At 35.9% G+C, this 24,430-nt stretch overlaps 1 protein-coding gene across 2 annotated transcripts in view; it reads right to left on the reverse strand.

Annotated features, from left to right (window-relative positions):
• The window catches only part of SCML2 (Scm polycomb group protein like 2), an 84,909-nt gene that overhangs the window by 5,000 nt on the left and 55,479 nt on the right, over nucleotides 1-24,430 (reverse strand). For both annotated transcript variants that reach the window (XM_019665923.1, XM_019665912.1), the window contains exons 8-13: nucleotides 14,758-15,083; nucleotides 11,195-11,312; nucleotides 8,957-9,160; nucleotides 8,060-8,242; nucleotides 2,810-2,923; nucleotides 1,919-2,131 (exon numbers count right to left, since the gene is read on the reverse strand). In XM_019665923.1, the coding sequence (XP_019521468.1) occupies nucleotides 1,919-2,131; nucleotides 2,810-2,923; nucleotides 8,060-8,242; nucleotides 8,957-9,160; nucleotides 11,195-11,312; nucleotides 14,758-15,083 (1,158 nt within the window). The remainder of the gene's footprint in view (nucleotides 1-1,918; nucleotides 2,132-2,809; nucleotides 2,924-8,059; nucleotides 8,243-8,956; nucleotides 9,161-11,194; nucleotides 11,313-14,757; nucleotides 15,084-24,430) is intronic.

Below are 24,430 nucleotides of genomic sequence, written 5' to 3' on the forward strand. Positions count from 1 at the left end.
CATTTTCAGATTTTTGAGGTGCCTCCATACTGATTTCCATAATGGCTGCACCAGCCTGCAGTCCCACCAGCAGTTCACCAGGGTTCCCTTTTCCCCACAGCCTCGCCAGCATTTGTTGTTTGTTGATTTATTGATGATAGCCATTCTGATCGGGGTGAGGTGGTATCTCATTGTGGTTTTAATTTGCATTTCCCTAATGCGAAGTGATGTTGAACATTTTTTCATATGCCTGTTGGCCATCTGTATGTCCTCTTTGGAGAAATGTCTCTTCATATCCTCTGCCCATAGAATGGTCAGTTTTTTATGTGTGTGGCTCAGAAATTTATTTTCTATTTCAATATTGCTACTTTGATGTGAAATAAAAACTCTTTACTAAAACATATCCACCCTTCCACTTGTCAGAGATAAAAATGTTGGTTATATCTGCCAAGAAATGCTACTGGGCTGAATCAACTGAAGTAAAAATGATGATGGTGTAGACCATGCCATACCTAAGGCATTCTAACAATTTAGACAGAAAACTCTTCTCCTTTAACTCATGACTCAATTTAATAAAGGGAAATCATACCTCTAAATTATGTTTTTGTGGTATTTCTGCTTTTTGTCATAAGTATTTGGTATAGTTATGTCTTAAATAATGTATAACTAGTTTACTGATTATTACAGATAAACTATAATAAGTAAAGATGTGATTTCTGGTATAAAACTAATTTTATATTAAAATAGAACTGTAAGATAATCTATTTTTAATCTATTATGAAAAAAAATAATTTAATTGGGCCCCTATCTTCAAAACGACCAGAGAATATTGCAAACATTAACAACAGCATGTTATGCAAATAATTACATAAAACAAACTATGTAAACAATAATCAAAGTCCACTGATGCTTTTCTCCTGAAAGTCTTTGTCTTATATATACTAGGATATCAGTAAATATTTCTGAAATAAAGTGATTTGATTTTATCCCCAACAATGTTACTAGATTTCTTTCCTATAATGAAAATCAACAATTTGTTTCATTCAAATAACAGGTCAGGGTAGGAGGTTGTGTGAGCATCACTGGCAATCAGGGGTAGACTCGGCTTTAAGTAATAGTTCTAATACCTTAAAGAAAATGATAGTAATGACACCTCTAGACGGTTTCCAAGTGAAATGCTTACCTATTCTCTAGAGATGCAAGCAGCACAGCAGTTAAAGAGTATAGCCCAGGAGCCAGAGTGCCTAGGTTCAAGTACTGGCCCAGCTACTTTCTAGCTGGGGGACTCTAAGTGACTTTTTAGATTTTTCAACTAAAAATGTTTACCAGCACCTACACCTCAAGGAACTGTTGTAAAGATATAATGTATAAGGCTATGTAAAATATTAAGTGCCGGGTACATAAAGTCAAATAGTGATGAAGATGATGATGATTTTTATTACTATTAAGTAAATACTAGTAAGTACTATTATTACTATTAGTGTTTCTACTAGGATCCTAGGAAGACCAGAAGCTAGCCTTCTCAAGCCCAAACACAGGCTACTTTGGCATGGTAGTAGTGTTAGGCATACATTTGGAAGTGAGATATTCAGCATTAGAGGCAACCTTTCAGAATCTTTTACTGAGAAGGCCTGTCTTCAAAAGCTCATATTTTGTGAAAATAACTAGAAATTCAGGGTATACTTCCCCTTTATGGAATAAACATCTATCCTCAGACTCCCTGCAAACAATATCACTCTAAAACAGAGACAATCTACATAGAGGCAAAGTTCAGCATCTATAGTGGCTTGTCCCTGACAGTGAAGTAAAGGGGAAGACTCGACCTCCTCAATTTGGCATTTTCTCCAATGCGATACCCTCTCAGGGGATGTTATTAGGCATGGAAACCTTAAGGGGAAAGACAAACACATTGGTTGAGAATCACTGTTTTTAAATATACCTTCACTTTCACTCAGCACTTGCAATTCAATTTCATGATGACTGCTCTGAGTAGATGATTCGGTTTCCGGTAGTTCGAAACTTGAGATTCCTGGCACAGTTATAGGATTTGTGAAGTCAGGATTCAAAAAATGTGCTGAATTTGGTGGTGAGTTCTTGGGATCTTTAGGAAGCTCCTCTTTGGGTATGTCATCTCCCCGAGAACACGATAGTCCTACAAGAAAAAAGACAAAGGCAATTATCTTCAATAGACTTATAGTTCAAATACTATTAAAAGGTCAAAAATCTCCTCAGCTGCCACAACAATTCACTTAAACCATGCTATACTGAACTACACACCTCTAACACAGTATATGGCCATCCCTTCTTGGTGTTTACAGAAATGGACACTATCCTGAAATCCAAATTGAATCTATGACATCATCTATATTTCTCAGGGCAACTATCTCTTGCAAGTCTTGTCACCAAGGCTGTGAGCACCTCACTAAAGCATTCATTTTTAGAAATGCCATTCTTCACAACTATTTGTTATGTGATCGCACAGTTGGTTTCTAACATCTGCTTACTACTTGGGCACTTAAAACTTCCCATGGAGAAAGGTACTAGGTTTTCCTATTCCTCTTTTTTTCCCCTCATTCCTCTGTCTAGCAGATTTTAGCAGTACAAAGCTGAATGGAAAATTTTACTCTGTTTGGTTTAAATCTAAAGAGAAACTACAACTGTGCCCTCTTGAAGGGAATGAAGTGCTCAACAAAGCTGTCCAAGTATTAGCCTAATTGCCAAAATGATTTGGGCAAATACGCCCCCCTATCTCCAACACCACCCAAGAGTATACATAAGTGGTACAGAGTGACTTTTCTGTTCAATCCTGGGATGTATAAATACTGTTTACCTGTACAGGCATGCACATTTGTTTTGGGGAGCTTAGGAGAAAGAGTAGCAACATCAGGTAGAGGTTCCTGAGAAGGTCGTTTGGTGCTTTGTTTTTCTGTTATGTCTTCTTTTACTGTTTTCAAAAAAAGTGTCTGTTATAACTAATATACTCTAGCATTTTCATATCATCAGCATAAAACACTTGTGCTTCTAAATCATTTTCCTACTATGACTTCATCAATAATTTATCAATTATTTGATATTTTATGAATAACATGTTTATTTCATCCTATTAAATATTTCAGTGACATCATATCTAGGAGTTTTAAGAATTATGTCTAGGCTTTATTTATTCTAGGGTCATCATATATCTCTAAATATCTCAGGAGGCAGTGAAGCAATCAATTACAATGTTTGAAAAGGCATGGGAAAATTGTTCCCATGAGCAAGAAAAGTTAAGAATTAAGGGTAGCTAAGGAGAAGACAGGGTATAATGAACATCCCATTGTATGGACAATAATCCTGGCCTAGTACTGCCCTAACAACAACTCCATTGCTTATTTATCATTCAACCAAATGCATTTCTACCTAAAGGAGCACTCTTTAAGGCATGATCCTGAAAGTAAAGACAACTCAAATTATCAATTACACTCTAAATATTAATCAATATCGATTTAAATGCCAACTAAAAGGAAAAATAAAGTATAATAACAATCTAAAAAGCCTAATAGATCTCAAGAGAGAAGAAAGATTGCAATGAGAAAGTATCAAAGTTGAACTTCATCTGGTTCAAAATGGCTGGGGGACAGGCATGTCTCTCAAAATCATTTGATGAGCAACCTTTAGCCACCCAGTTACTGACTGATTACCAACGAGTGTAAGAGAGCTCTTACCAGTTGATTTTATTTTTAATCATGGACTCTAAAACCTACAGGCAAAACATACTTCAGTAAATGACAAGAATCTTAGCAAGATCAAAAAGAGTACTTATCTTTTACTGATAATATTTTAATGCTTTCTGTGTGAAAAGTTAATGAAGCTGGTGTATGGTCTACTATCTGGTGCTGATACAAAAATAAAATTGACTCTTTGATTTCTGCTTCTGGGTATTATAGTAAGCTAAGGCATGAACTGTTCCTGCAGAGATAACTAGATAAAGACAGACGATTTAAAGTCATGATAGAGAGGCACTTCCAGGATGACTAAGAACTTCTGAAAATCTACTCCTTCATAAAAATAATGAAAATACTGGCAAAATTAACTTTTTTCAAAACTCTGGACATTAACTAAACAATTACAACAATCCAAGCATTTATTAAAGAAAAACGTCTGGATATCAGAAAGAACAGTAAATTTTATGGCACTTTATCATCCCTAAAACCATCCCCATCAGCCCAGTTTTGCAGCTTTGCAAACCAACACCTTCACAATTATAGTAGCTATGAAAACCAGTAGCCTACCCAGTCACTGGAGGGAACACAATGGGTTTGGAACTCTCCAAAAGCCCCATCCCCAGAGAACTGTCACTATTTGACCAATCTTGCAAACAACTGAAATGCTCCTATCCCAGGGCTTATTTTACTTGACCTGAATCAGAGCCTGCTCTGTCTAGGCAGCCCTATCTCCAAGGTATTATTCAAATAAATAAATAAATAAATAAATAAATAAATAAATAAATAAATAAATAAATAAATAAACCAAAAAGTCCAGCGGCAATTGTTTAACATTGCAGCTGCCTAAGGCAACGCTACCAGTAGGGGCTTACAAGAAGTGGACCAAAAAGTTTGAAAGAGAAAAGTGGAGAATGAGGTGTCCATTAGGGGACTTTGAAAAGCACTGAGATATTCCTGGGAATCCAGAGAAGATCCTAATCTTTAATTGCTTGGTGACCTTGAGGCTCTACACAAAGCAGACTTGTAAACTGCCTCCTGGAGTGTTTAAGATAAGGAGGGAGAGAGAGGAAGAGAAGGAGAGAAGGAGAGAGGGAGAGAGGGAGAGAGGGGGAGAAGGAGAGAGGGGGAGAGGGAGAGAGGGAGAGAGGGGGAGAGGGAGAGAGGGGGAGAGAGAGAGAGGGTGGGGGAGGGGGGAGAGAAAGAACAACAAAAATTCCTAGGGATGGGGAGGGAATCTGATTATCAGAGTTGCTGCATTATATCATTTTAAAATATCCAGTTTTCAATAAAAAAAATTAGGAGACATGCAAATATACAGCCAAGTATAGTTGTACACAGGGGGAAAAACAGTCAATAGAAACTGCCTCTGAGGAAGCCCACTAGACTTACTAGACATATACTTCAAATAAGCTGTTTTATATATGTTCAAAGAACTTAAAAAAAAAGCATGTCTGAAGAACTAAAGGAAAGTATGAGAACAATTTCTCACCAAATAGAGACTATCAAAAAGGCACTAAAAAAGAAGCAAAAAAAGAAATTCAGGATTTAAGAAATATAATACATGAATTGAAAATTTCATTAGAGGGGCTCAACAGCAGATTTGAACTAGCAGAAGTAAGAATCAGCAAATTTAAAGAAAGGTCAATTGAGGGGCCAGCTGAGTGGCGCATTGGTTGGGGGCTGGCTTGGGATGCCGGAGGGCCCCGGTTCGGATCCCCCATGTGAGGGCCAGTGACACTGCCCTCCGCGGCTGGGATGCAGAGCGGCAGCTTGGCCTGGAGCTGGGCTGCTGTGGGTCGCCGGCAACGGCGTGGGCTGCGGCCCCTGTGGCAGTGGGTTGCCGTGGGCTGCCATGTGTGGCCGGCGGCCAGCGTGAGCGGCCGTCCAGAGGCCGGCGACTGGTCTGCCTCGCCCGGGAGGGGTGCGGTGATGGTGCCAACTTGGGCCGGTAAAGCGATGTCCTCCACGGCTGGACTGAGGAGCGGGAGGACAGCGGCTTGTCTGTTCCCCTTCCCCCAGTTCCCCAGCGCTGTTCCCATCCCCCAATTCCCCAATAAGGATCTTTAAAAAAAAAAAAGAAAGGTCAATTGAGACAATATAGTTTGAGGAACAAAAAGAAAAAAGAATGAGGAAAAATGAACAGATTTCAGAGAACTGTGAGACACCATGAAGCATACCAAAATACACATGAGAGACCCCAGAGAGGAGAGAAAGGGGCAGGCAGAGTATTTGAAGAAATAATGGCTAAAAGCTTTCCAACTTTGATGAAAAACATTAATCTGCATATCCAAGAAGCTCAACAATTTTCAACTCAAAGATATCCACACTTAGATAAAACAAAACTTATCAAAAGCAAAAGACAAAGAAACTCTTGAAATCAACAAGAGAAAGCGAATCATCACATACAAGGGATCCTCAGTAAGATTAGCAACTGACTACAAACTACAGAGGCTACTAAGTGGGATGACATGTTCAAATCACTGAAACAAAAAGATGACTGATCAAGACTTCTATATCCAGCAAAACTAACCTTTAAAAACTGGAGAAAATAAAATTCTCCATAAATAAAAACAAAGAGAATTCCTCACTTGCAGAGCTATCTTATAAGAAATACTAAAGGGATTCCTTCGAGTTAAAATGAAAGCACATTAAACAGTACAGCAGTCCCCCCTTATCCATGGGAGATATGTTCCAAGACACCCAGTAGATGCCTGAAACCATAGAAATTACCAAAGCCTATATACGTACCTACTTATGATAAAGTTTAATTTATAAATTAGGCACAGTAAGAGATTAACAACAGTAATTGAAAATAAAATTGAACAATTATAATATACTATAATAAAAGTTCAACGAATTTGATCTCTCAAAATATCTTGTTGTACTATACTCACCCTTTCTTCTTGTGATGTGAGATGATACAATGCCTACCTGATGAGATGAAGTGAGGTGAATGACGTAAGCATTATGACATAGTGCTAGGCTACTATAAGGGTTCCTTGAACACAAGCACTGTGACACCACAACAGTCAGTCTGATAACTGAGACAACTACTAAGTGACTAATGGGCAGGTAGTATATACTGTGCGGTCACACTGGACAAAGGGATGATTCATGTCCTGGTCAGGACAAAGTGAGATTTCATCCCACTACTCAGAATGGTGCACAGTTTAAAACTTATGAATTGTTTATTCTGGAATTTTCCATTTAATATTTTTGGACCACAGTTGACCATGAGTAATGAAAACCATGGATAAGGAGATTGTACTGATAATTTATAAAATCATATGTAATTAAAGATACCTTCAACTAACTGTATAAAGGAAAATATTGGTTGTGCCAAAACAACAAAAAAAAATTAATTCAAAATAGATCAAGACCTAAACTAAATTTAACAGCCAAAACGATAAACTTCTTAGGAGAAAACAGGAGTGAATCTTTGTGAACCTGTATTAAAGCAATGTTTTCTTAGCTATGACACCAAAAATACAAGAAACAAAAGAAAAGGTAGATAAATCGGACTACATCAAAATTAAACACTTTGTGCTTCAAAGGACACCATCAAGAAAGTGAAAAGACAACCTACAGAATGAGAGAAAATATATATGCAAACCATATATTTGATATGGAACTTTTATCCAGAATATATAAAGAATTCTTTATGTATTATATTTTTATATAACAAGTATAACTATACAATAATATATTGGGTTGTCGGGAAAGTCATGACGTATTTTTTCTGTTTTTTCATTGCAAAAATGCATCATGACTTTTCCAACAACCCAATAGTATATTACATATGATACATATTATACATGTATTATATTTCTATATAATAAAAAGACAAAGAACCCAATTAAAAATGGGCAAAAGATTTAAATACAGCTCTCCAAAGAAGATACACAAACATCCAATAAGCACATGAAAACATGCAAATCAACAACACGCAAGTCGAACCACAATGAGATGGCTTTCTAGTTTTGATTCTGAAGTCAAATATGAATATAAGAAATTACTTTCCTGGTTTTTTTTTTTTAGCTGAGCCATCCTGCCACCTGTTGGCAGCTCAGCTCGGGCCAGGAATTGAACCAGCGACCCTGTTGCTCAGAGCTCGCACTTTTGAGCGAGCTCTTAACCAACTGAGCCACTCGGCCAGCCATTACTTTCCTGCTTTGAATGAACAAAAACAACTATATATTTTATATATGTGTGTGTGTGTGTGTGTGTGTGTGTGTGTGTATTTATCATTATGGCTAAAATGTTTACTTTGCAGAGGACACAAGGAAACACTCTGAATTACACAAGATTCTCAAGTTAATATGAAATGTAATAGAATGTAATAAAAGCACAATATAAAATTTTGTATTTTCCCTTACCTGACTTATTTTGATCATGCTCTGCAGCACTATGAGTATTACCTCTGTAAGTATCAAAAGGCTTGCTACTCAAAAGGTTATCACACTGCATGGTGTGGCATAAATTCTCAAGAAAACGAAGAACAAATGATGCACTGTTCACTGGAGGGAGGTTGACAGAATGAGTTTCTCCATCAAAGAAGGCTATTGGGAGAAAAAGATGTCAGTTATATCACAGAAAGATAAGATCTACAATATCAACAAAAAACCCATCAATTTAGGAAATGTGATATTAACTCTGATTTGTTTTTTATTATTTATAAAGGAATAATCTTAAATTATAAAAGTTCCTCTCATTAAAACACAATAGTGTGTGTTTGTAAAAGCATTCTTGTTTAAAAAATATTCATAAAGTCAACAACAGAAACCCACTGATCTATAACAACACTTTTTACTATTCCAAACATTCCATGGGTGCAAAAGTTGTAGTATCTGATCACACAATCAGGAAAGCTGCATAATTATCTTTTAATCACTTCTTGAGTCACATTTTTATTCAGTTTATCGATCAGTCTGTTTTCTAAAAAAATTAAAATATATTATCAACCAAGGTACTTTGTCTTAGTGAGCTTAATATAGCATGTAAAAGGAAAAAATCTGTACCTTTTACCTCAATTTACAGTATTACTCCTATTCTGCCTATTTTGAAAGTAAAGTTAAACTTTCCAAATGATTAAAAGTCTATAGGCCTATATAACTAATAAATATTCTATCAATATAGTAAATGTGCCAATATTATAAATGGTTACTAGAATAGAAATATCATAAAATAATCTATATATTATGAAATGCTTGCCTTCTCAAAACCTAAAATCAAATTTGGAAAAAAAAGCTGAATGAAGGATTAGTTGAGCATACCAGTTATCACTTCTCCTCCACGATCATCTGGCTTAAGGAATCCAAACAGAGTCTTACTTTCAATGGCACAATCCATAAAGGCCTGCACAGTGTGCCGGAGCACCACATTCACAGGGCCAGGGCCATAGTGGTCAGGCAGCTGCTGGATTTTCTTCTGATCCAGGTAAGGGCCAACATTTCCATATTTGTTTATATAAACACAGACTTGAGAAAAAAAATGCGTATACAGATATAACAAACAATGAAATTGGTTAAAAGGAACATAAACACTACATAATTACTGTATCCCACTAGCCACACTTCACTCAAACAGAACCTAAATATAGTAACATCAATGATCATTTCTTCTACCTAAAAATATGTACGTAAATATATTTTATATATGTGTAAAAATGTTAAAACTGGAAAGAAATAATCTAAATATTTATTCAATTTTTTAGAATTTTGCCCAAACTGATTATAATAAAAACTATAATAATGAATGTCAACTATACACACACACACACACACACACACATATATTCATTCACAGAATGTGGAGTACAGCATAGGGAATGTAGTCAATGGAAATGCAATAGCTATATATGATGTCGGAGGGACCGTAGACTGGGGGGGGTATCACTTTGTGAGGGGTATAAATGTCTAACTAGCACATTGTTTTGTACACCTGAAATTAATTTTAAAAAAACTATGGAAGTTTTAGTAGCATCACAAAACAATTCACACATTCCCACATTATATAAAATGATATAAAGATAGATAAATATTTTCACCATTTAACTGTGCAAACAGTGTAGGAATTTTCTTTCAAAATTGGTCATGTTAATACACTCCTTTTTGAACTGAATGTATTTTATTTAGATCACCAATATTGCACCTTCATTACATTGCCTAATGTAACCAAATAACTTAGGACATATGTCACAGTAAATTCTAATGACCTAGAGAAATTTTAATTAACTTTAATAAAAATGGTCTTTATATACATGCCAAAGTTTCACTGAAGAAAATTTAAATATAAATGCTTTTAGTATAATAAAATCATATGATTTAGAAGCAAATCATCTATAATCACACAAGTGTCAAGTTTCCATAATTCTTCTTCACTGAGGATCAACAAATACAAATCAACATATAATACAATATGAAGGTACATTACCACATGTAAAAATATAATGTCTCCCTAAATCAAGAAGTACATTATTTTTATCCATTCCCCATTACTTAACTTATATTGGAAAATTTTCATATGTAAATTTTCATATATTCAGCCTAAAAAAAACCATTAATCTCACATTCATGATGTTGAAATATATAATTCAATTTTGTGACAATAGCCAGAGGAAGGATGAACTCTGTCACAGAAATGAAACAGCTATAAAAAACTTTACCTGTGGTGCTGATAGTATGGACAAAGTTCTAATGAACACAAGTGAAGCTAAAGAAGGATTTCAATGTTTTATCTCATTTGCATTACACTTATTTAGCTAGTCTCTCCTATCAATGAACTAAAAATCAGAAATAATAACTGACAAAAAGAGTTATGTTACAATAATCATTTTTTTAAATGATTTGTATTTCAAAAAATTAAAATTTAATTTCTTTTTAGTCAGGAAAGAAAAATTGGGGTAAAAAGCCCAGGGAACAGAAGAGTATATAAGGAAGGTAATTAAGGATCTAGGAGACAAAGCAATAGAACATGCTTTTAAAAATAGGACAGGAATAAACAATGTGCACATGACAAATAAAAGGAATTGATTAGAAAAAAAAATTGATTAGTCTGGGTGTCTGTCATTTCATACTCTTCACATAGCAGAGAACAATTTCAAGTCATCATGTCCCTAGACAGACAATAATCTGTCAAGATTTTAAAAGACATTAAAAAAAGGTTTTGAGGTAGCTTTAAAAATATTTACAAGACAAAAAAGAGAAATTGTGAAATGAGGGGAAAACAAGAATAGATTTGATGATGTAAATTTTATAAATCTTACTAAGATGGATAAAAAACTTGAAGGGTATTGAATTTTCAAGTGACTCAGGTATTTAGACCGTTTTTCCTTCATCAAAATGAACATCAAAATGAACAGTGAGAATTTCAAAATCCTTTTACTATGAAAAATGCTAAAAGAAATATTTATCTTTATGTTTTTCCTCTTGTTTCTAGGACTTCAAAGACACTGAAAATTAGACAGAATAAAAGATTAGTAATTTTATACTCTTTTAAAAATACTAATTTACCTGTAGACATCATTATTTTAGAGCCAGGAGGGGGATCCTTATATGGAACACCACGGCCCCTCATCAGCATCTTTACAGAAACTGAAGAAGTAGAACACACAACAGGAATACCTTTTTCCTATAAAAAAACAAACACAAACATAAATAAACAAACACAAGTATACATTATTCTTTAAAAAATTCCTAGATAAGGAGGTAAAGAAATTATCGGCATCAATGGTTCACAAATGATCAGTTGTCAGAAGTCCCCAGGGCTGGAAACCCCTGTGTGAATTTGTCACAAATTCAATACTTTCCAAACTGTGCTCCTCAGAGTGGTCCATGATCTGGTCAGGTGGGAGAGGAAGAGACCAAGGGGCTACGATTCTCAGTATCCCTGCTCTAACTGGTCACATTTTAGCCAAAAGAGTTCACTCTGTAAGTTGTTTTATTTTTTGAGGTTCCCTATAAGACAAGTTTTTTTCACACTGCTAAAGAAACATCTGTAAATCTAATACAGCAATACATCAAATGGAGGTGATTCGGAACCTCAACAAAACAAAGGACAGAGCTTGTCTTTAGAAAGCAGTCACTCATCTGGTTTTTACTGTATCTAGTCTGCATTTCTCCATATTACACAGGATGATTCTGACAAAATTACAAGTGGCTTGCATATAAAATTATGTCTATTGTATATAAGAACCAAATGTCTTCTGGCCATTGTTAAACATCACTAGTGTCTTATTTTATATCAACTCTTGGGGTTTTCTTGGAGCTACCTTCAAACACAGCTCTCCAATATCAGAGAAGGGGCTCTTGTGCCTAGAAAAGGTTAATAACAGAGGACATTTAAATGGCAGGGACAAAGGAGAAAAAAATAGGATAACATTCAATGTTGTTGAATTTTTCTTTATTTGTTTAAATTCGTAACTGTCATTTGGGTTCACAGCATTTTTAAATCATGTTAATTTTAAAGTATTAAATTGCAATTATTATGTTGACCTTTCTTGTTCTTTCAGTATTTTAAAAATCTGAAATCTGAATCCTTTGACTTATGACATACCAAAATAGTATATTTGTATTAACATGATAAATAAAGGTACATGTATATTTGGAAAATGTGTTTCTACACCTCTAGAATCCTTTGGGGAGGTGGGAGAAAATGATTGACAAAGCAGTCTATTGCAAGAATAATTCTTACTCTAGTTCAAAGACTTTTTAACTAAACCATCACATGGCAGTACTGAAACAGGGATATAGGTAACTAACTGCATGTGAGTCTTCATCCTTTCACGATGAAATAATGAAGCTGGAGAAGATGAAGGTGAATTGAAATTCTTCCTTTGAAACAAACAGTTTATTATCCAAAAAATTACAGTATTTGTCCCTTGCCCATCCAGAACACCAAATAAACAATATTTTCAAAAAGATCTCTTTAAAATTGTCAAATTAATATTGGAATTATTTTAAAATACAGGACTCAAAAGAAACATTTTGGAGTTATCTTCTGTTTTCACCATTATACCAACTAATCACGACTTTTTCAGCAGCTGGAAAATATGCATTAAACATATGCATCAATGACATGTTTGATACATTTTAATTTTTAAAATGCATTTAAAATATTGTTTCCCTTTAAATTTCATTAACTTTTCTTAATTTTATGTAATTTATTTTTAATTTGAAAAATTTCATCTGCTAATGATTATATTAAAATAATCTGCTTATGGGCCGGCCGAGTGGCGCGATGGTTAAGAACTCGCTTGGGACGCCAGAGGGCCCCGGTTCGGATCCCACATATGAGGGCCAGTGACACTGCCCTCCACAGCTAAGATGCTGAACAACAGCTCAACCTGGAGCTGGGCTGCCAGTGAGTCGCCGGCGACGGCGTAGGCTGCAGCCCCTTTGGCAGTGGGTTGCCATGGGCTACCGTGTGTAGCCAGCAGCCAGCGTGAGCGGCCAGCAGCCGCAGTGAACGGCCGTCCAGAAGCCGGCGACTGATCTGCCTCACCAGGGAAGAGCGCAATGATGGTGCCAACTTGGGCCAGTGAAGCAACATCCTCCACAACTAGATTGAAGAACAAAATGACAGCAACTTGTCTGTTCCCCTTCAAAAAAATAATAAATAAATAAATAATCTGCTTATGATTTTTTCAATGTTTATGATTTTATGTAAGAAATATATTCAGTTTGATTGATTTTTGGGTTTTATAAATTTTGAATGATTTTTAAAATAAAAATATCAGTATTAATGTAAGTATTTTTAAGTATTGTGATTTTGATCCATACTGCTAACAGTTAAAATGAAACAGAAATGTTATATCTATTGGTATGAAATGGATGAACTCAGAAATGTTTAAGATAATACTACTGAAATCTAATTCAGTTCTAATAGATCTAAAAAGATTCTATGTCTTTATATTTAGAGTGTATCTCTTGTAGACAGGATATATTTTGGTCTTTTAAAACTTCATTTTGATAAGCTGCTTTTTAACCGGAGAGTTTAGTCCACTAACCATTAAAGAAATTATGAATACATTTGGGTCCGGGTCTACTGTTTTCTATTTGTCTCTGTGTTTTGTTCCTGTGTTCCTCCTTTTCTGTCTTTTATTATTATTACTTGAATATGACTTAGAATTCCATTTTAATTTTCCTACTGGCTTTTTAGCTATACTTCTTTGCATTTATGTTTTTACAATATGCCCTGGGGATTACAATGTACAATCCACATAAAGTTAATACTGTTACTACTTAACATAAATTGTTGAAAACTTGCAATGATACAAATCTATGTCCCTCAGCCCAAGACTTTATACTATAATTGTTTTATGTATTACATCTATGTCTGTTTTAAATCCCCCAAGACTGTATTATAATTATCGCTTTAAATAGTCACATTAAGGAGAAAAAAAAATAGAAAGCCATTTGCATTTATTTACCCAGAGATAAACTTCCTTCAACATTTCTTATAGTGCTTGTCTACCAGTGATTAATTCTCTCAGTATGTTTTTATCTGAAAATGTCTTTAGTTCACCTTCATTCTTGAAGGGGATTTTTGCCAGATATAGAATTTTGTTTGTGTAACACCCTTCCTCCTGTGTGTGCTCGTCCCCACCAGAGTCTGTCTGCTTCCATTTACTCTCCAGTGTCTTCAGGTAGCTGCTTTTTTGTTATTTCCAGGTTTTAAGAATTGTTTTCTTTGGGGGAGTCAGTTAAATAGGATGTGACTCTAGAATCATTGGATTTATCACACTTTATTGAGGTACAATTTATGTACAGTAAAATTCACTTCACACTGATTTTTAAAGTATACTGAGTTTTAAATAAACTGGCCTGAACATAAATATACCTATGCAGTACTTTTAATGTGGTTTTCAAGAGGTTGAACACTATTCAAAGTTTTAAGTTTGCCCAAGAAAAGAAATACCAATCTTGACAGCTATGTAGGCCTTAAAGAGTCTTATATACTCTTGCTACATTCCTAAAGGGCCTCATCATACTCTTAGTAAATCCTAAACAGTATGTTATAAATAATAAGGCACTACGGAGCCCTATAATACAAATTAGTAGGAGATACAACTAACCTTTCTTCTTGTGTATGGGCGTTTTTCCTTTGTTGTGGGAATTTTAACAGAAATTCCCTTCTTGGGGACTGGAGTACGTGCAGGTGGTTTAGTCCGACCTGATTTCTTGACCTGCTGTTTTGGCAATGTTACAGCAGTTTTATGTGAAGATTGCATTGACTGCTGAGTCACTTTAGAAGAAGAAGACTGTGTTTTGGCTGTATTCTTTGTAGTGGGCTGGGTCTCTTTGGAAGAAGACGACTGTGTTTTGGCTATATTCTTTGTAACGGGTCTGGTCTCTTTGGAAGAAGTCGACTGTGTTTTGGCTATATTCTTTGTAATAGGAACTGAGGAAAAAAACACACAATACAAAAATAAAAATAAAGTAAATGACATAATTAAGGTATTGTTTTCTTATGACTCAAAATAAATTTAACTCAATCTTTAAAAACATTCCAAAAATTATCCACTGAAAACCACTTAAAATAAAGGTATCATTTAAAATAAAGTATTAGGCATTTAAGATTTCTGATTATCAGAAAATAATCTAATTCTTCAGAAAAAATAAAGATGCTTTTTATAAGAGGAGCCAGTAACTTCAAACTTAGCACAGTGAAAATTTCTAGAAATTTACCTTTTGTCTGCTTCTAATTTTAGTCCTTAGCACAGAAAAGTTTTTCCTCTAGAAAATACTAACCAATTATGTCATATGCAGGAATCACTTTGCCCATCAATATAGAAAAACATAAAGCAGCTACCAACGGCTCATGTTTCATTTTTCAGAGGACAGGGGAATTGCCTGAATTGCATTTTTAATGGCTAAGGCACGTAATGTCCTTAAATGTATGTCTATTAACAAAGCTTCACATACTACAATATGGACTCTACATTAATGTTGTCATGGAAGGATCACTATCATACCCAAATGATTGGTATCTGCTAGTTACTTGGTAGCCGAATTTAGACAGTTTAAATATTTCAAATGAAGGTTATCTGCCAGGTTACTTTAGTCTATGTTCACAGTTAAATAGAGATATTTTAGTATTAATCCCTTAATATGTAATTTCATTACAAAAATTAATTTTATACATAGTAAGAAGTACTAATATCAAATGAAAATTCTTTACAGGAAGAGCTGTATAAGGTAAAACATTTAAACATCTATGCAAAAATCAACTACAGTAAAACCTTGGATTGCGAGTAACTTGGTTTGCGAGTCCTCCACAAGACGAACAAACATTTCTAACACATTTTAACTTGGTAAATGAGCGATATCTTGCAATAAGAGCAGTTTGTGTCCGGAACGAATTATGCTCACAAACCAAAGTATTATTGTACTTTTATTTTGAGGGCTTCATTTTACAACTTGAGACAAACCTATAACTTTGCTCCTCCCATACTCAAAGACTACGTGTAAATCGGACTTTCCATAGAGAACACATCTTCCCTACAGCCTTTTTATCTACCTTCTATCACTTACCATGCCAAGAGGAGAGAACAGCCTTCTCACAGCTGCCACAGCAAGCAGAGGACCACTTAATTGCCACCATCACTTTCCTCCCTTACTTACAGCAATTCACCTACTTGCATCAGTGTCTTCTCACTTCTTTACCATCATCTACCTCATTCTCCATGCTTACTTCCACCTTCTTCAATAACTCCAGTAACCTAATTCACATTATTTCTTCTTACACAGTCTCCCCATGTTATCATCTTCAGGAATTTAACTATCATCGTACTTCTGATACTTCATCATCCTGACCTCATATTTGGAGATTTCAGCTCCTCACTGAAACAGTTATACTTAGCAATTTCTGGAACTCTTCTATCTCCAAGATAACCAAATGTGCCCTGTTTCTCTACCTCCAACTTCTTTACCTGTCATCTTTGCTTCATACCAACTGACCATGCTTTTTATTTTCATTATGAGATGTAGCTACAAGCCCTCTCCATTTCAATCCATTCAATTAGCTTTCTTCTGGCTTTACTTTACTCCCTATCAATCAACCTGCACCCAACTGTCCATCTCCTCCCACACCAAGTAAGTATCCCTTACTTTATCACCCTTTCATCTTTAATCATGTCCAGCATGTCAGCTCCCACCTCTAAATCACACTAGCATTTGTTTTCTCTGGTCCTGAGCTACAGAACAAGGGTCAGCATCTTTTTCTGTAAGGGGCCAGATAGTAAATATTTTAGGCTTTGAAGGCCACATACAGTCTCCATCACATATTCTTCTTTGTTTCTTTGCTTATCTTTTTAAACCCTTTATGAATATAAAAACCATTCTTAGCTCACAGGCTACATGGGCTAGATGTAGATGTGGCTCTTCGATTGTAGTTTACCAACTCCTGATATAGAACACTAGGATATTATCTATTGCTATAAATCCATGCTAATTTCAACTGGGGTGCTACTGCTGCTGATTTCCAACTATGTCGCACTGATTTCCAAGTATGTTGCCATGGCAGAACTTTTTCCCAGTTCCCATCTCCCTCTCACCTATTCCATTCAGCAAATGACCTTACTTCCCTACTGTATGAGAAGATTAAAGGCTATCTTTCGGGAATGACCATAACCATCCCATTTCTCCATCTTAAAATACTTTTATTTTCATTCGTTCTCATCTCTTCCTCTTGAATAGAATGAAAATTTTTCTCTCTACTCTTCTAAGTCCAATTCCCTTTTACTTACGTCCTAATAACTATCTGCTTTGGTTCCTCTGGGACATTATGGTTTCAATTAGCTCCTCGGTATTTAATCACTTGATCCCCAGCTCCTTGCTCTCTTATAACCCTCAAACCCCTTATTTTGAAGTTATATCCCCTAGTTGCTGCTATGCTTTCAAGTTCTTGCATGAATCCTCCTTCTACTTACTACCAAAATACCAAGGATCACCTATATATCTGATACTTCAATTTCCTTATTATTCTGTTTCCTTAGCCCCCTGAAATAACCATTTTTTCTCCCAAATATATTTTAAAGAAATTCTTTCCAAGGTCGCTAATGACCCCTTCCTAGTTACCAAATCCAAATAAATCCTCATTCTCTTAACCAACCTATTCATCTCCACAGTTCTGGCCTCTACCTCTGAATACATGGCATGAAGAAAAGGAAATAGATTGGGCTCTGGGTCTGAGTTTAAATTCTTGAGCCAGGTTGATATAAGACAGAATTTACTTAGAGGAGTATAGGAGGTCCTCAAAAAATATTTACTAAATTAATGAAAAATACTTTGAATCTACAAGTCAATGTTATACTGCCAAACTGAGTATATTCTATATACAATAACTAAGTCATAATAAATAAAATAGTAACTTTGTGGAATGTGACAAATTTAATGAAATCAATATTTGATCTAAAAATTTTGGAATTTGAAATTTTGAATTTGAAATTAATAAATCTTGAAAAACAAATATTTGAGCTATAGATTCAAATATTCCCCTAAAACATAATATCCTATGACAATATAAACTCTTTGATGCATGGTATACACATATGCATGAGCAAAGTAAGAAAATGCATTATAGGGTGGTGAACACACAATGTGATATATAGATGATGTATTACAGAATTGTACACCTGAAACCTATGTACTAACAACTGTCACCCCAATAAACTTTTAATTTAAAAAAAAAGAAAATGCATTATAAAAAATTTTATGTATGGAAACATTTTTTCACTTTAGAAAGTGAGCTTTCATAGGCAAAGACTCAGTTTTGTTTATTGCCAGGTCCTTGGCACCTAGAACAAAACACTTTTTAAACTAATTTAACTACAGAGGAATGAGTAATCATTCAATATATTAAATTTCAAAATTAAACTATATACATTATACATTACCTGTATCTATTATCTCCCCATCAAAAAGTAATTATATTATAATTACCATGCTGAAACTCTATTCAGTATTAATTAAACCATTTCAAATAAATTTGTTTAAATGACAAGATTAAAACTATATATAGCACTATAACCATATGTTCATAGTGGTTTACAAATTGAATAAAAATCTTTTTGAAAAAAGTATGTGAAATATATAGAAGGATATGCTAATCACCTTTAATAAAACTTTTATATGAATACCTAATGCAAAATTTATCTGGTTCCTCAGCTCATCTTCAGGTAGAACCGAAAAATGTCCAGAAAATGAGAAGTTACTGAATTGTAGAAATACAAAAGCAATTAATAAATCTTGGGAAACAATCAGAAGGCAGGAAATATCGCCAAGAGAAGGCATGGAAGCCTGGAACAGCGGAACTGAAGAAAGAAAGGTGATAGATGCCAATATTTATTGGCCACCCATTACTAGGCACTTCAATATTCATTATCACATGTAATCCTCCCAAACATCCTATAAGGTAGATATTGTTTCCCCACTTTATACATGAGGAATCTTAGGCTTTGTGAGGTTGGGAAACTTAACCAAGATCACCCATTTGGCTAAGAGAGTTTTGTCTCCTAAGTGCATGCTTTTCTAATATGCCACCTTGCTTTCTGTCCTCTTACTTATTAAATTTACTCCAAGTCAAAGTTCACATTTAAAAAAAAAAGGTCCAAAAGACAACCTTGTGAACTCCTCTGTTATATTTCACTAGCTAGTCAACAGGTACTCTCTAACAGCGGAAGTTTTGTTTGTTGTTTGTTTTTAAACCAGATGTGGAAGTATACTTATATGGAGAAAACATTAAGTACAGACAAAAACAAACTGGCAAAACTTTTCATGCCTGGGGACTTAACCTTATTTAATATTTACTTCCAAATAGTACTTTCATTAAATACACATTTTTGCTGACACATGAAGATGCTTTATTATTGAAAGGCAGAGCTTGTTTCTCTGAACTGTGAAGACAATAGCAGGCACATACAATTACCACAGAAAAGGAAATAAGCTTAAACCGCAACCTCCTATTTCCGGGTATTGTTACACATATGCTAGTATAGCTTACACATGGCTGACTTGAACAGGAACTAAAATGGCTAGGTGTGTCTGTGTGTGTGTGTGTGTATGCATCTTGTTTTTTATCTAAAAAAGAATAGAGGTATGGTTGCTTACTATTCTCCAAATTTTCTATCCACCATTTACTTAATACCTAGAGTGTTCTTTTTACCAGGCTAAGCAATTTAGGAAATCAAGAAAATAAACAAAGAGCCGGCCGAGTGGCTCAGTTGGTTAAGAGCTCGCTCAAGAGTTTGAGCTCTGAGCAACAGCGGTTCGAGTCCAGCCCGAGCTGAGCAGCCTCTGAACTGCCAACAGGTAGCAGGATGGCTCAGCTAAAAAAAAATAAAAATTAAAAAAAATTAAAAATAAACAAGATCCCAGTCGGACAGTTCATATTGCATATGTGTGTGTATTTGTGTATACATCAAATTCCTATCTACTTAAGTAGATATATAATTTCTTCAAATATACATGTAACCATACGACAAGCAACAAGGGCAGAAACTGCTCCCTTAACAGATGCCCTGAATTTGAGGCTAGAAATAAATGAAATCAAAAATTGAATAGCCAAAAAGCAAAATATGGTTCAGAGAACCTAAAACTAAGTAAAAAAGAAAAAAAAATCTGTCATAATAACCATTTTATTTTGGAACCTTTTTCAGGTTTAGAAATTCTTTGCAAGTTATATTCCTTATTCTTAAAACTGCATGTACACTGAAACTATCATTTATACTAAGGAGTTTTCATAGTGATAACTATAAAACCAAAGAAACAATATAAACTTCAATTTTGAAAAACATGGAGACAGAGATAGTTACACCTAAACTATCCAACCTTGAAGCTGGTATTCACAGAAACTTAAGTTGGAGTGCCCAATGCCTCTCTACCTGGATATTTGCTCCTTGTCCCACTGAGCCCACGTTGCCACAAACTAATTAGTCATGGACAGCAATAAAAGCAAAAAGGAGGTAAAGTCAGGTGTAAACCCCTTGAGCTTCCTTTACTCACTCCTGCTGCCATCCCATTCCATAGCACTGGCTTCCTTGGCTGGAGTCTTCAGACACTGCCCCATTTCATCTCTCTCTTCCGCCAACCTGTATCAGAGGAGTCACCATCCCATCCTAGCAGCCTAACCTTACATCAGGAATTTAACCTTCATAACAGCCAGTCTGCTTTTCCTCTGACACTAGCTTTTTGAATACCCAGGGACTGTTATTGTCACATAAGAGTGACTTTACCCTTTCATAAGCATACTGAGAGTCTTTTAAATGCATGTTTATTTCCTATTTTCAGTAATAAAAAATCCTTTTTAGAAAACCTTATAGCTAAGAAAAACTCTTGAAGGAAACCACAAAGGCTAGTTACTAGTGGAAAAGGAAACAAGGAAGCATGTTTCTTACACTTGTAGCAGGCACTTGGAAGCCAGAAGCCTGCTGAGGATTATGATTTTTCTCAGAAGAGGTGGGGTAGAGATCAGATAGACATGGGACTATGGTATCAAATGCCTTTTACACCTATTCTCGCTCCCCTGCTTCTTACTACCTACTGTAGGGACACTGGTTCTAGATTAATTAGGTTCAAATCCATATTTGCCACATAATAGCTATAAGATCTTGGGCAAATTATTTAAATTCTGCATGTGGCACATGCTATATACACTCAATAAATGTTAGCTGTTACTGCCAGCAGCATCAACTCCATCACCAACCCTGTCTCTACTCTCACCCACCCTTCTCAAGCCCTGAAGGTGCCTTTTGCCCTTTTCCATCAATGGATTGGATATTGGGGAAACCTTGTTGTAAATGCCTCACAAGTGACAAAAAAATTTTCCTCCAAAGAAGGAACTCCCAATTTAGCTACATTCTCTCTAGCTAATACCTTCGGTCCTACTGCTCTTTTATGACCAAACTTCTTGAAAGACTAGCCAATGTTCACTATTATTGCCATTTTCTCAGTTTTCAACTCTTTTTAGGGAGCCTCTGGGTATTAAGGTCACCCACAACCTCCTAACAGCCATTTACCTTGGATGCTTCTTCCTGATCGCATTTGACTTCCAGCATTACACACTTTTGATAATGTCATCTTTTTAAAATTCTTCCTTTGGTATCACACAGCTACTCCCTCCTAGCCCTCCTCCTCCCTGTCACGTTTCCTGTGGTGTTCTCCACAATTAGCCACTTTCTCCCTACCCTCACCTGAGTTCTGAGTACTTCAGTTCACTGCCTTGACTTCAGCTACTGCTTACCATATAATAATGACTCCCAAATTGCTCGCTCTCATGTCCTCTTGCTCACTCAAGCGTTCACGTGCCACCCCCCTACACACACACACCCCAGCATAGGCCTGTCTCAAGTTCCAGAGCTGTGTTTTCAGTAGCCAAGTAGGCCATCTAAATAGGCATCTCAAACTCAATGCATCCAAAAGCAGAGTGCATGGTGCTTATCCTATATGCTCTATCTTGATGAATGACATTACCTTTTTTCACCCAATTACCAGAAGTCAGAAATTTTGAAGTAACCTTTGTACTCTTCCTCACTGCAAATGTCTAACAAAGCCTACCTCCTATGTATTTCCCAATTGTGCTCTTCTTTATGCCTGTCAATGACTTGGTTCAGGACCTCATGGCTTCTCACACAAGCTACAACACTAGCCTCTTAATTGGCATTCCTGGCTGCCCTTTCCAATCCATACTCTATAGGCCAAAAGCATGATCTTCCTAAAATATCAACTGTATGTCACTTTTCCACTGAAAAAATTTTAGTGATGCCACATTACCCATCTGAACTCCTTGGTTTGGTGTCCAAGGCCCTCTTCATATCTTCACAGCCTCATCTCCTCTATTCTCCAACTATCACTATAGATTCAGCCATAATCATCTGCTTCAGGACCCCAAACATTCTGACCCTCACTGCCTTTGTAGAGGCTGATCCAAGAAAGGCCTTCCCTCGTCAATTCTATTAAATTACTATACATTATTTGAGACTCTGCTCAATTACCAGTTCTGTAAAATTCAGCTTTGGAAGCACTAAGCCCCCAAACCATAGGACCTCAATGCTCATATACCACACATACTGCATTTCTCTCTACTGGCACTGATCTTATAGCATCTTATCTTCACTTACATATTTATCTGCCCCACCACACTGTGAATTCCTTTAGGGGAAGGAACCATGTAAGTCCTATTGTTGTAACTCCAACATCTGGTCTAGGGCCTGCCATATAACAGGCATACAATAAATGTTTGTTAAGTGAATAAATGTTTAATATTCAAGTTTTGTCCCTGATCTTATATTCCCATAAAAACAATTCAGGTAGTTGATGCAGTAAACAAACTACCATGGCTTGATCACAACATTTTACAGTTATTTGGCTTCAAATACCAATCAACCAACTTAAAAGTCAATTTCTAGAATATACTCAATTCAAAAAGGAAGGTAGGACTGCAAATCAAAACCACAATGAGACACCACTTCACACCCACTAAGATAGCTATAATAAAAACAAGAGGAAAATAACAATTGTTGGCAAGGATATAGAGAAAATTGTAACCCTCATACATTGATGATGGGAATGTAAAGTGATGCAGGTGCTGAGGGAAAGTGTTTGGCGGTTCATGAAGAAGTTAAACACAGATTTAGAATACTAGGTGTGATCAAACAATAGAGTGAATGCTTAAATAAAAAAATTATTACAGTAAAAGACACACTACCATTAATCCCCCTCAAAATACTTCCCCTTGCTTTGAACACACTTATCCCATCATATTTGCCACTTTCTGAAGCAGTTCTGGAAGTCCTCTTTCACGAGTGTCTTTAGTTGCACTGCCGTGTCTGCCTCGGTGTCCTGAATCCATTCAAAATGTTTACTTTTCATGGTCATTTTTACTTTGGGGAAGAGCCAGAAGTCACACAGTGCCAGATCTGGTGAATAAGTTGGATGAGGACACACTGTAATGTTTTTATTTGACAGAAATTGCTGTACCAGGAGTGATGTGTGACACGGAGCCATCCCGCATTATGATCTCAAAATACAGTGAATGATGCTGCCGAGTGCCATCCAACAGAAAGGCAAGGATCTTCAATATGGGAAAGAGCACATCGAACCTTAGTAACAGTGTGTGACAAGTTTCAGCTTGTTCGGTGCAGTCAGTCGGGTGAGCTATGGTTGAGAGAAGGTGTGTTTTAAAGTGTGCTGTAAATCATCCTCCATCATGACAAGGCTCCGTGTCACACACTGCTTCTGGTACGGCAATTTCTGCCCAATAAAAACATTACGGTGTGTCCTCATGCATCTTACGCACCAGATATGGCACCATGCAACTTCTGGTTCTGCCCCAAAGTCAAAGTGATTCAGGACATCGAGGCAGCCATGAGAGCACAACTAAAGACACTCACGAAAGAGGACTTCCAGAACTGCTTCAGGAAGTGGCAAGAACAATGGGATAAGTGTGTTTGAAGTCAGGAGAAGTATTTCAATGGGGATTAATGGCAACATGTCTTTTACTGTAATAAATTTTTTAAAATTTAAACATTCACCATATTTTTTTAAGAGTTCAATTAAATACTTTATTTTTTTTTATTGTTAGTTTCAGGTGTACAGAACAATGCAATAGTTACCCTTTTCACCCTCACATAGTAACAACCCCCCTCCCCCCATCCACTGCCCTCCCACCCCCGATATCATGCTTATCTATTACAGTTCCATTGAATCCGTTCCCGCACTCTACTCCGTGTCCCGAGGTTATATGTATAT

Source organism: Hipposideros armiger, unplaced genomic scaffold, assembly GCF_001890085.2.
Source record: "Hipposideros armiger isolate ML-2016 unplaced genomic scaffold, ASM189008v1 scaffold_13, whole genome shotgun sequence".
NCBI lineage: Eukaryota > Metazoa > Chordata > Mammalia > Chiroptera > Hipposideridae > Hipposideros > Hipposideros armiger.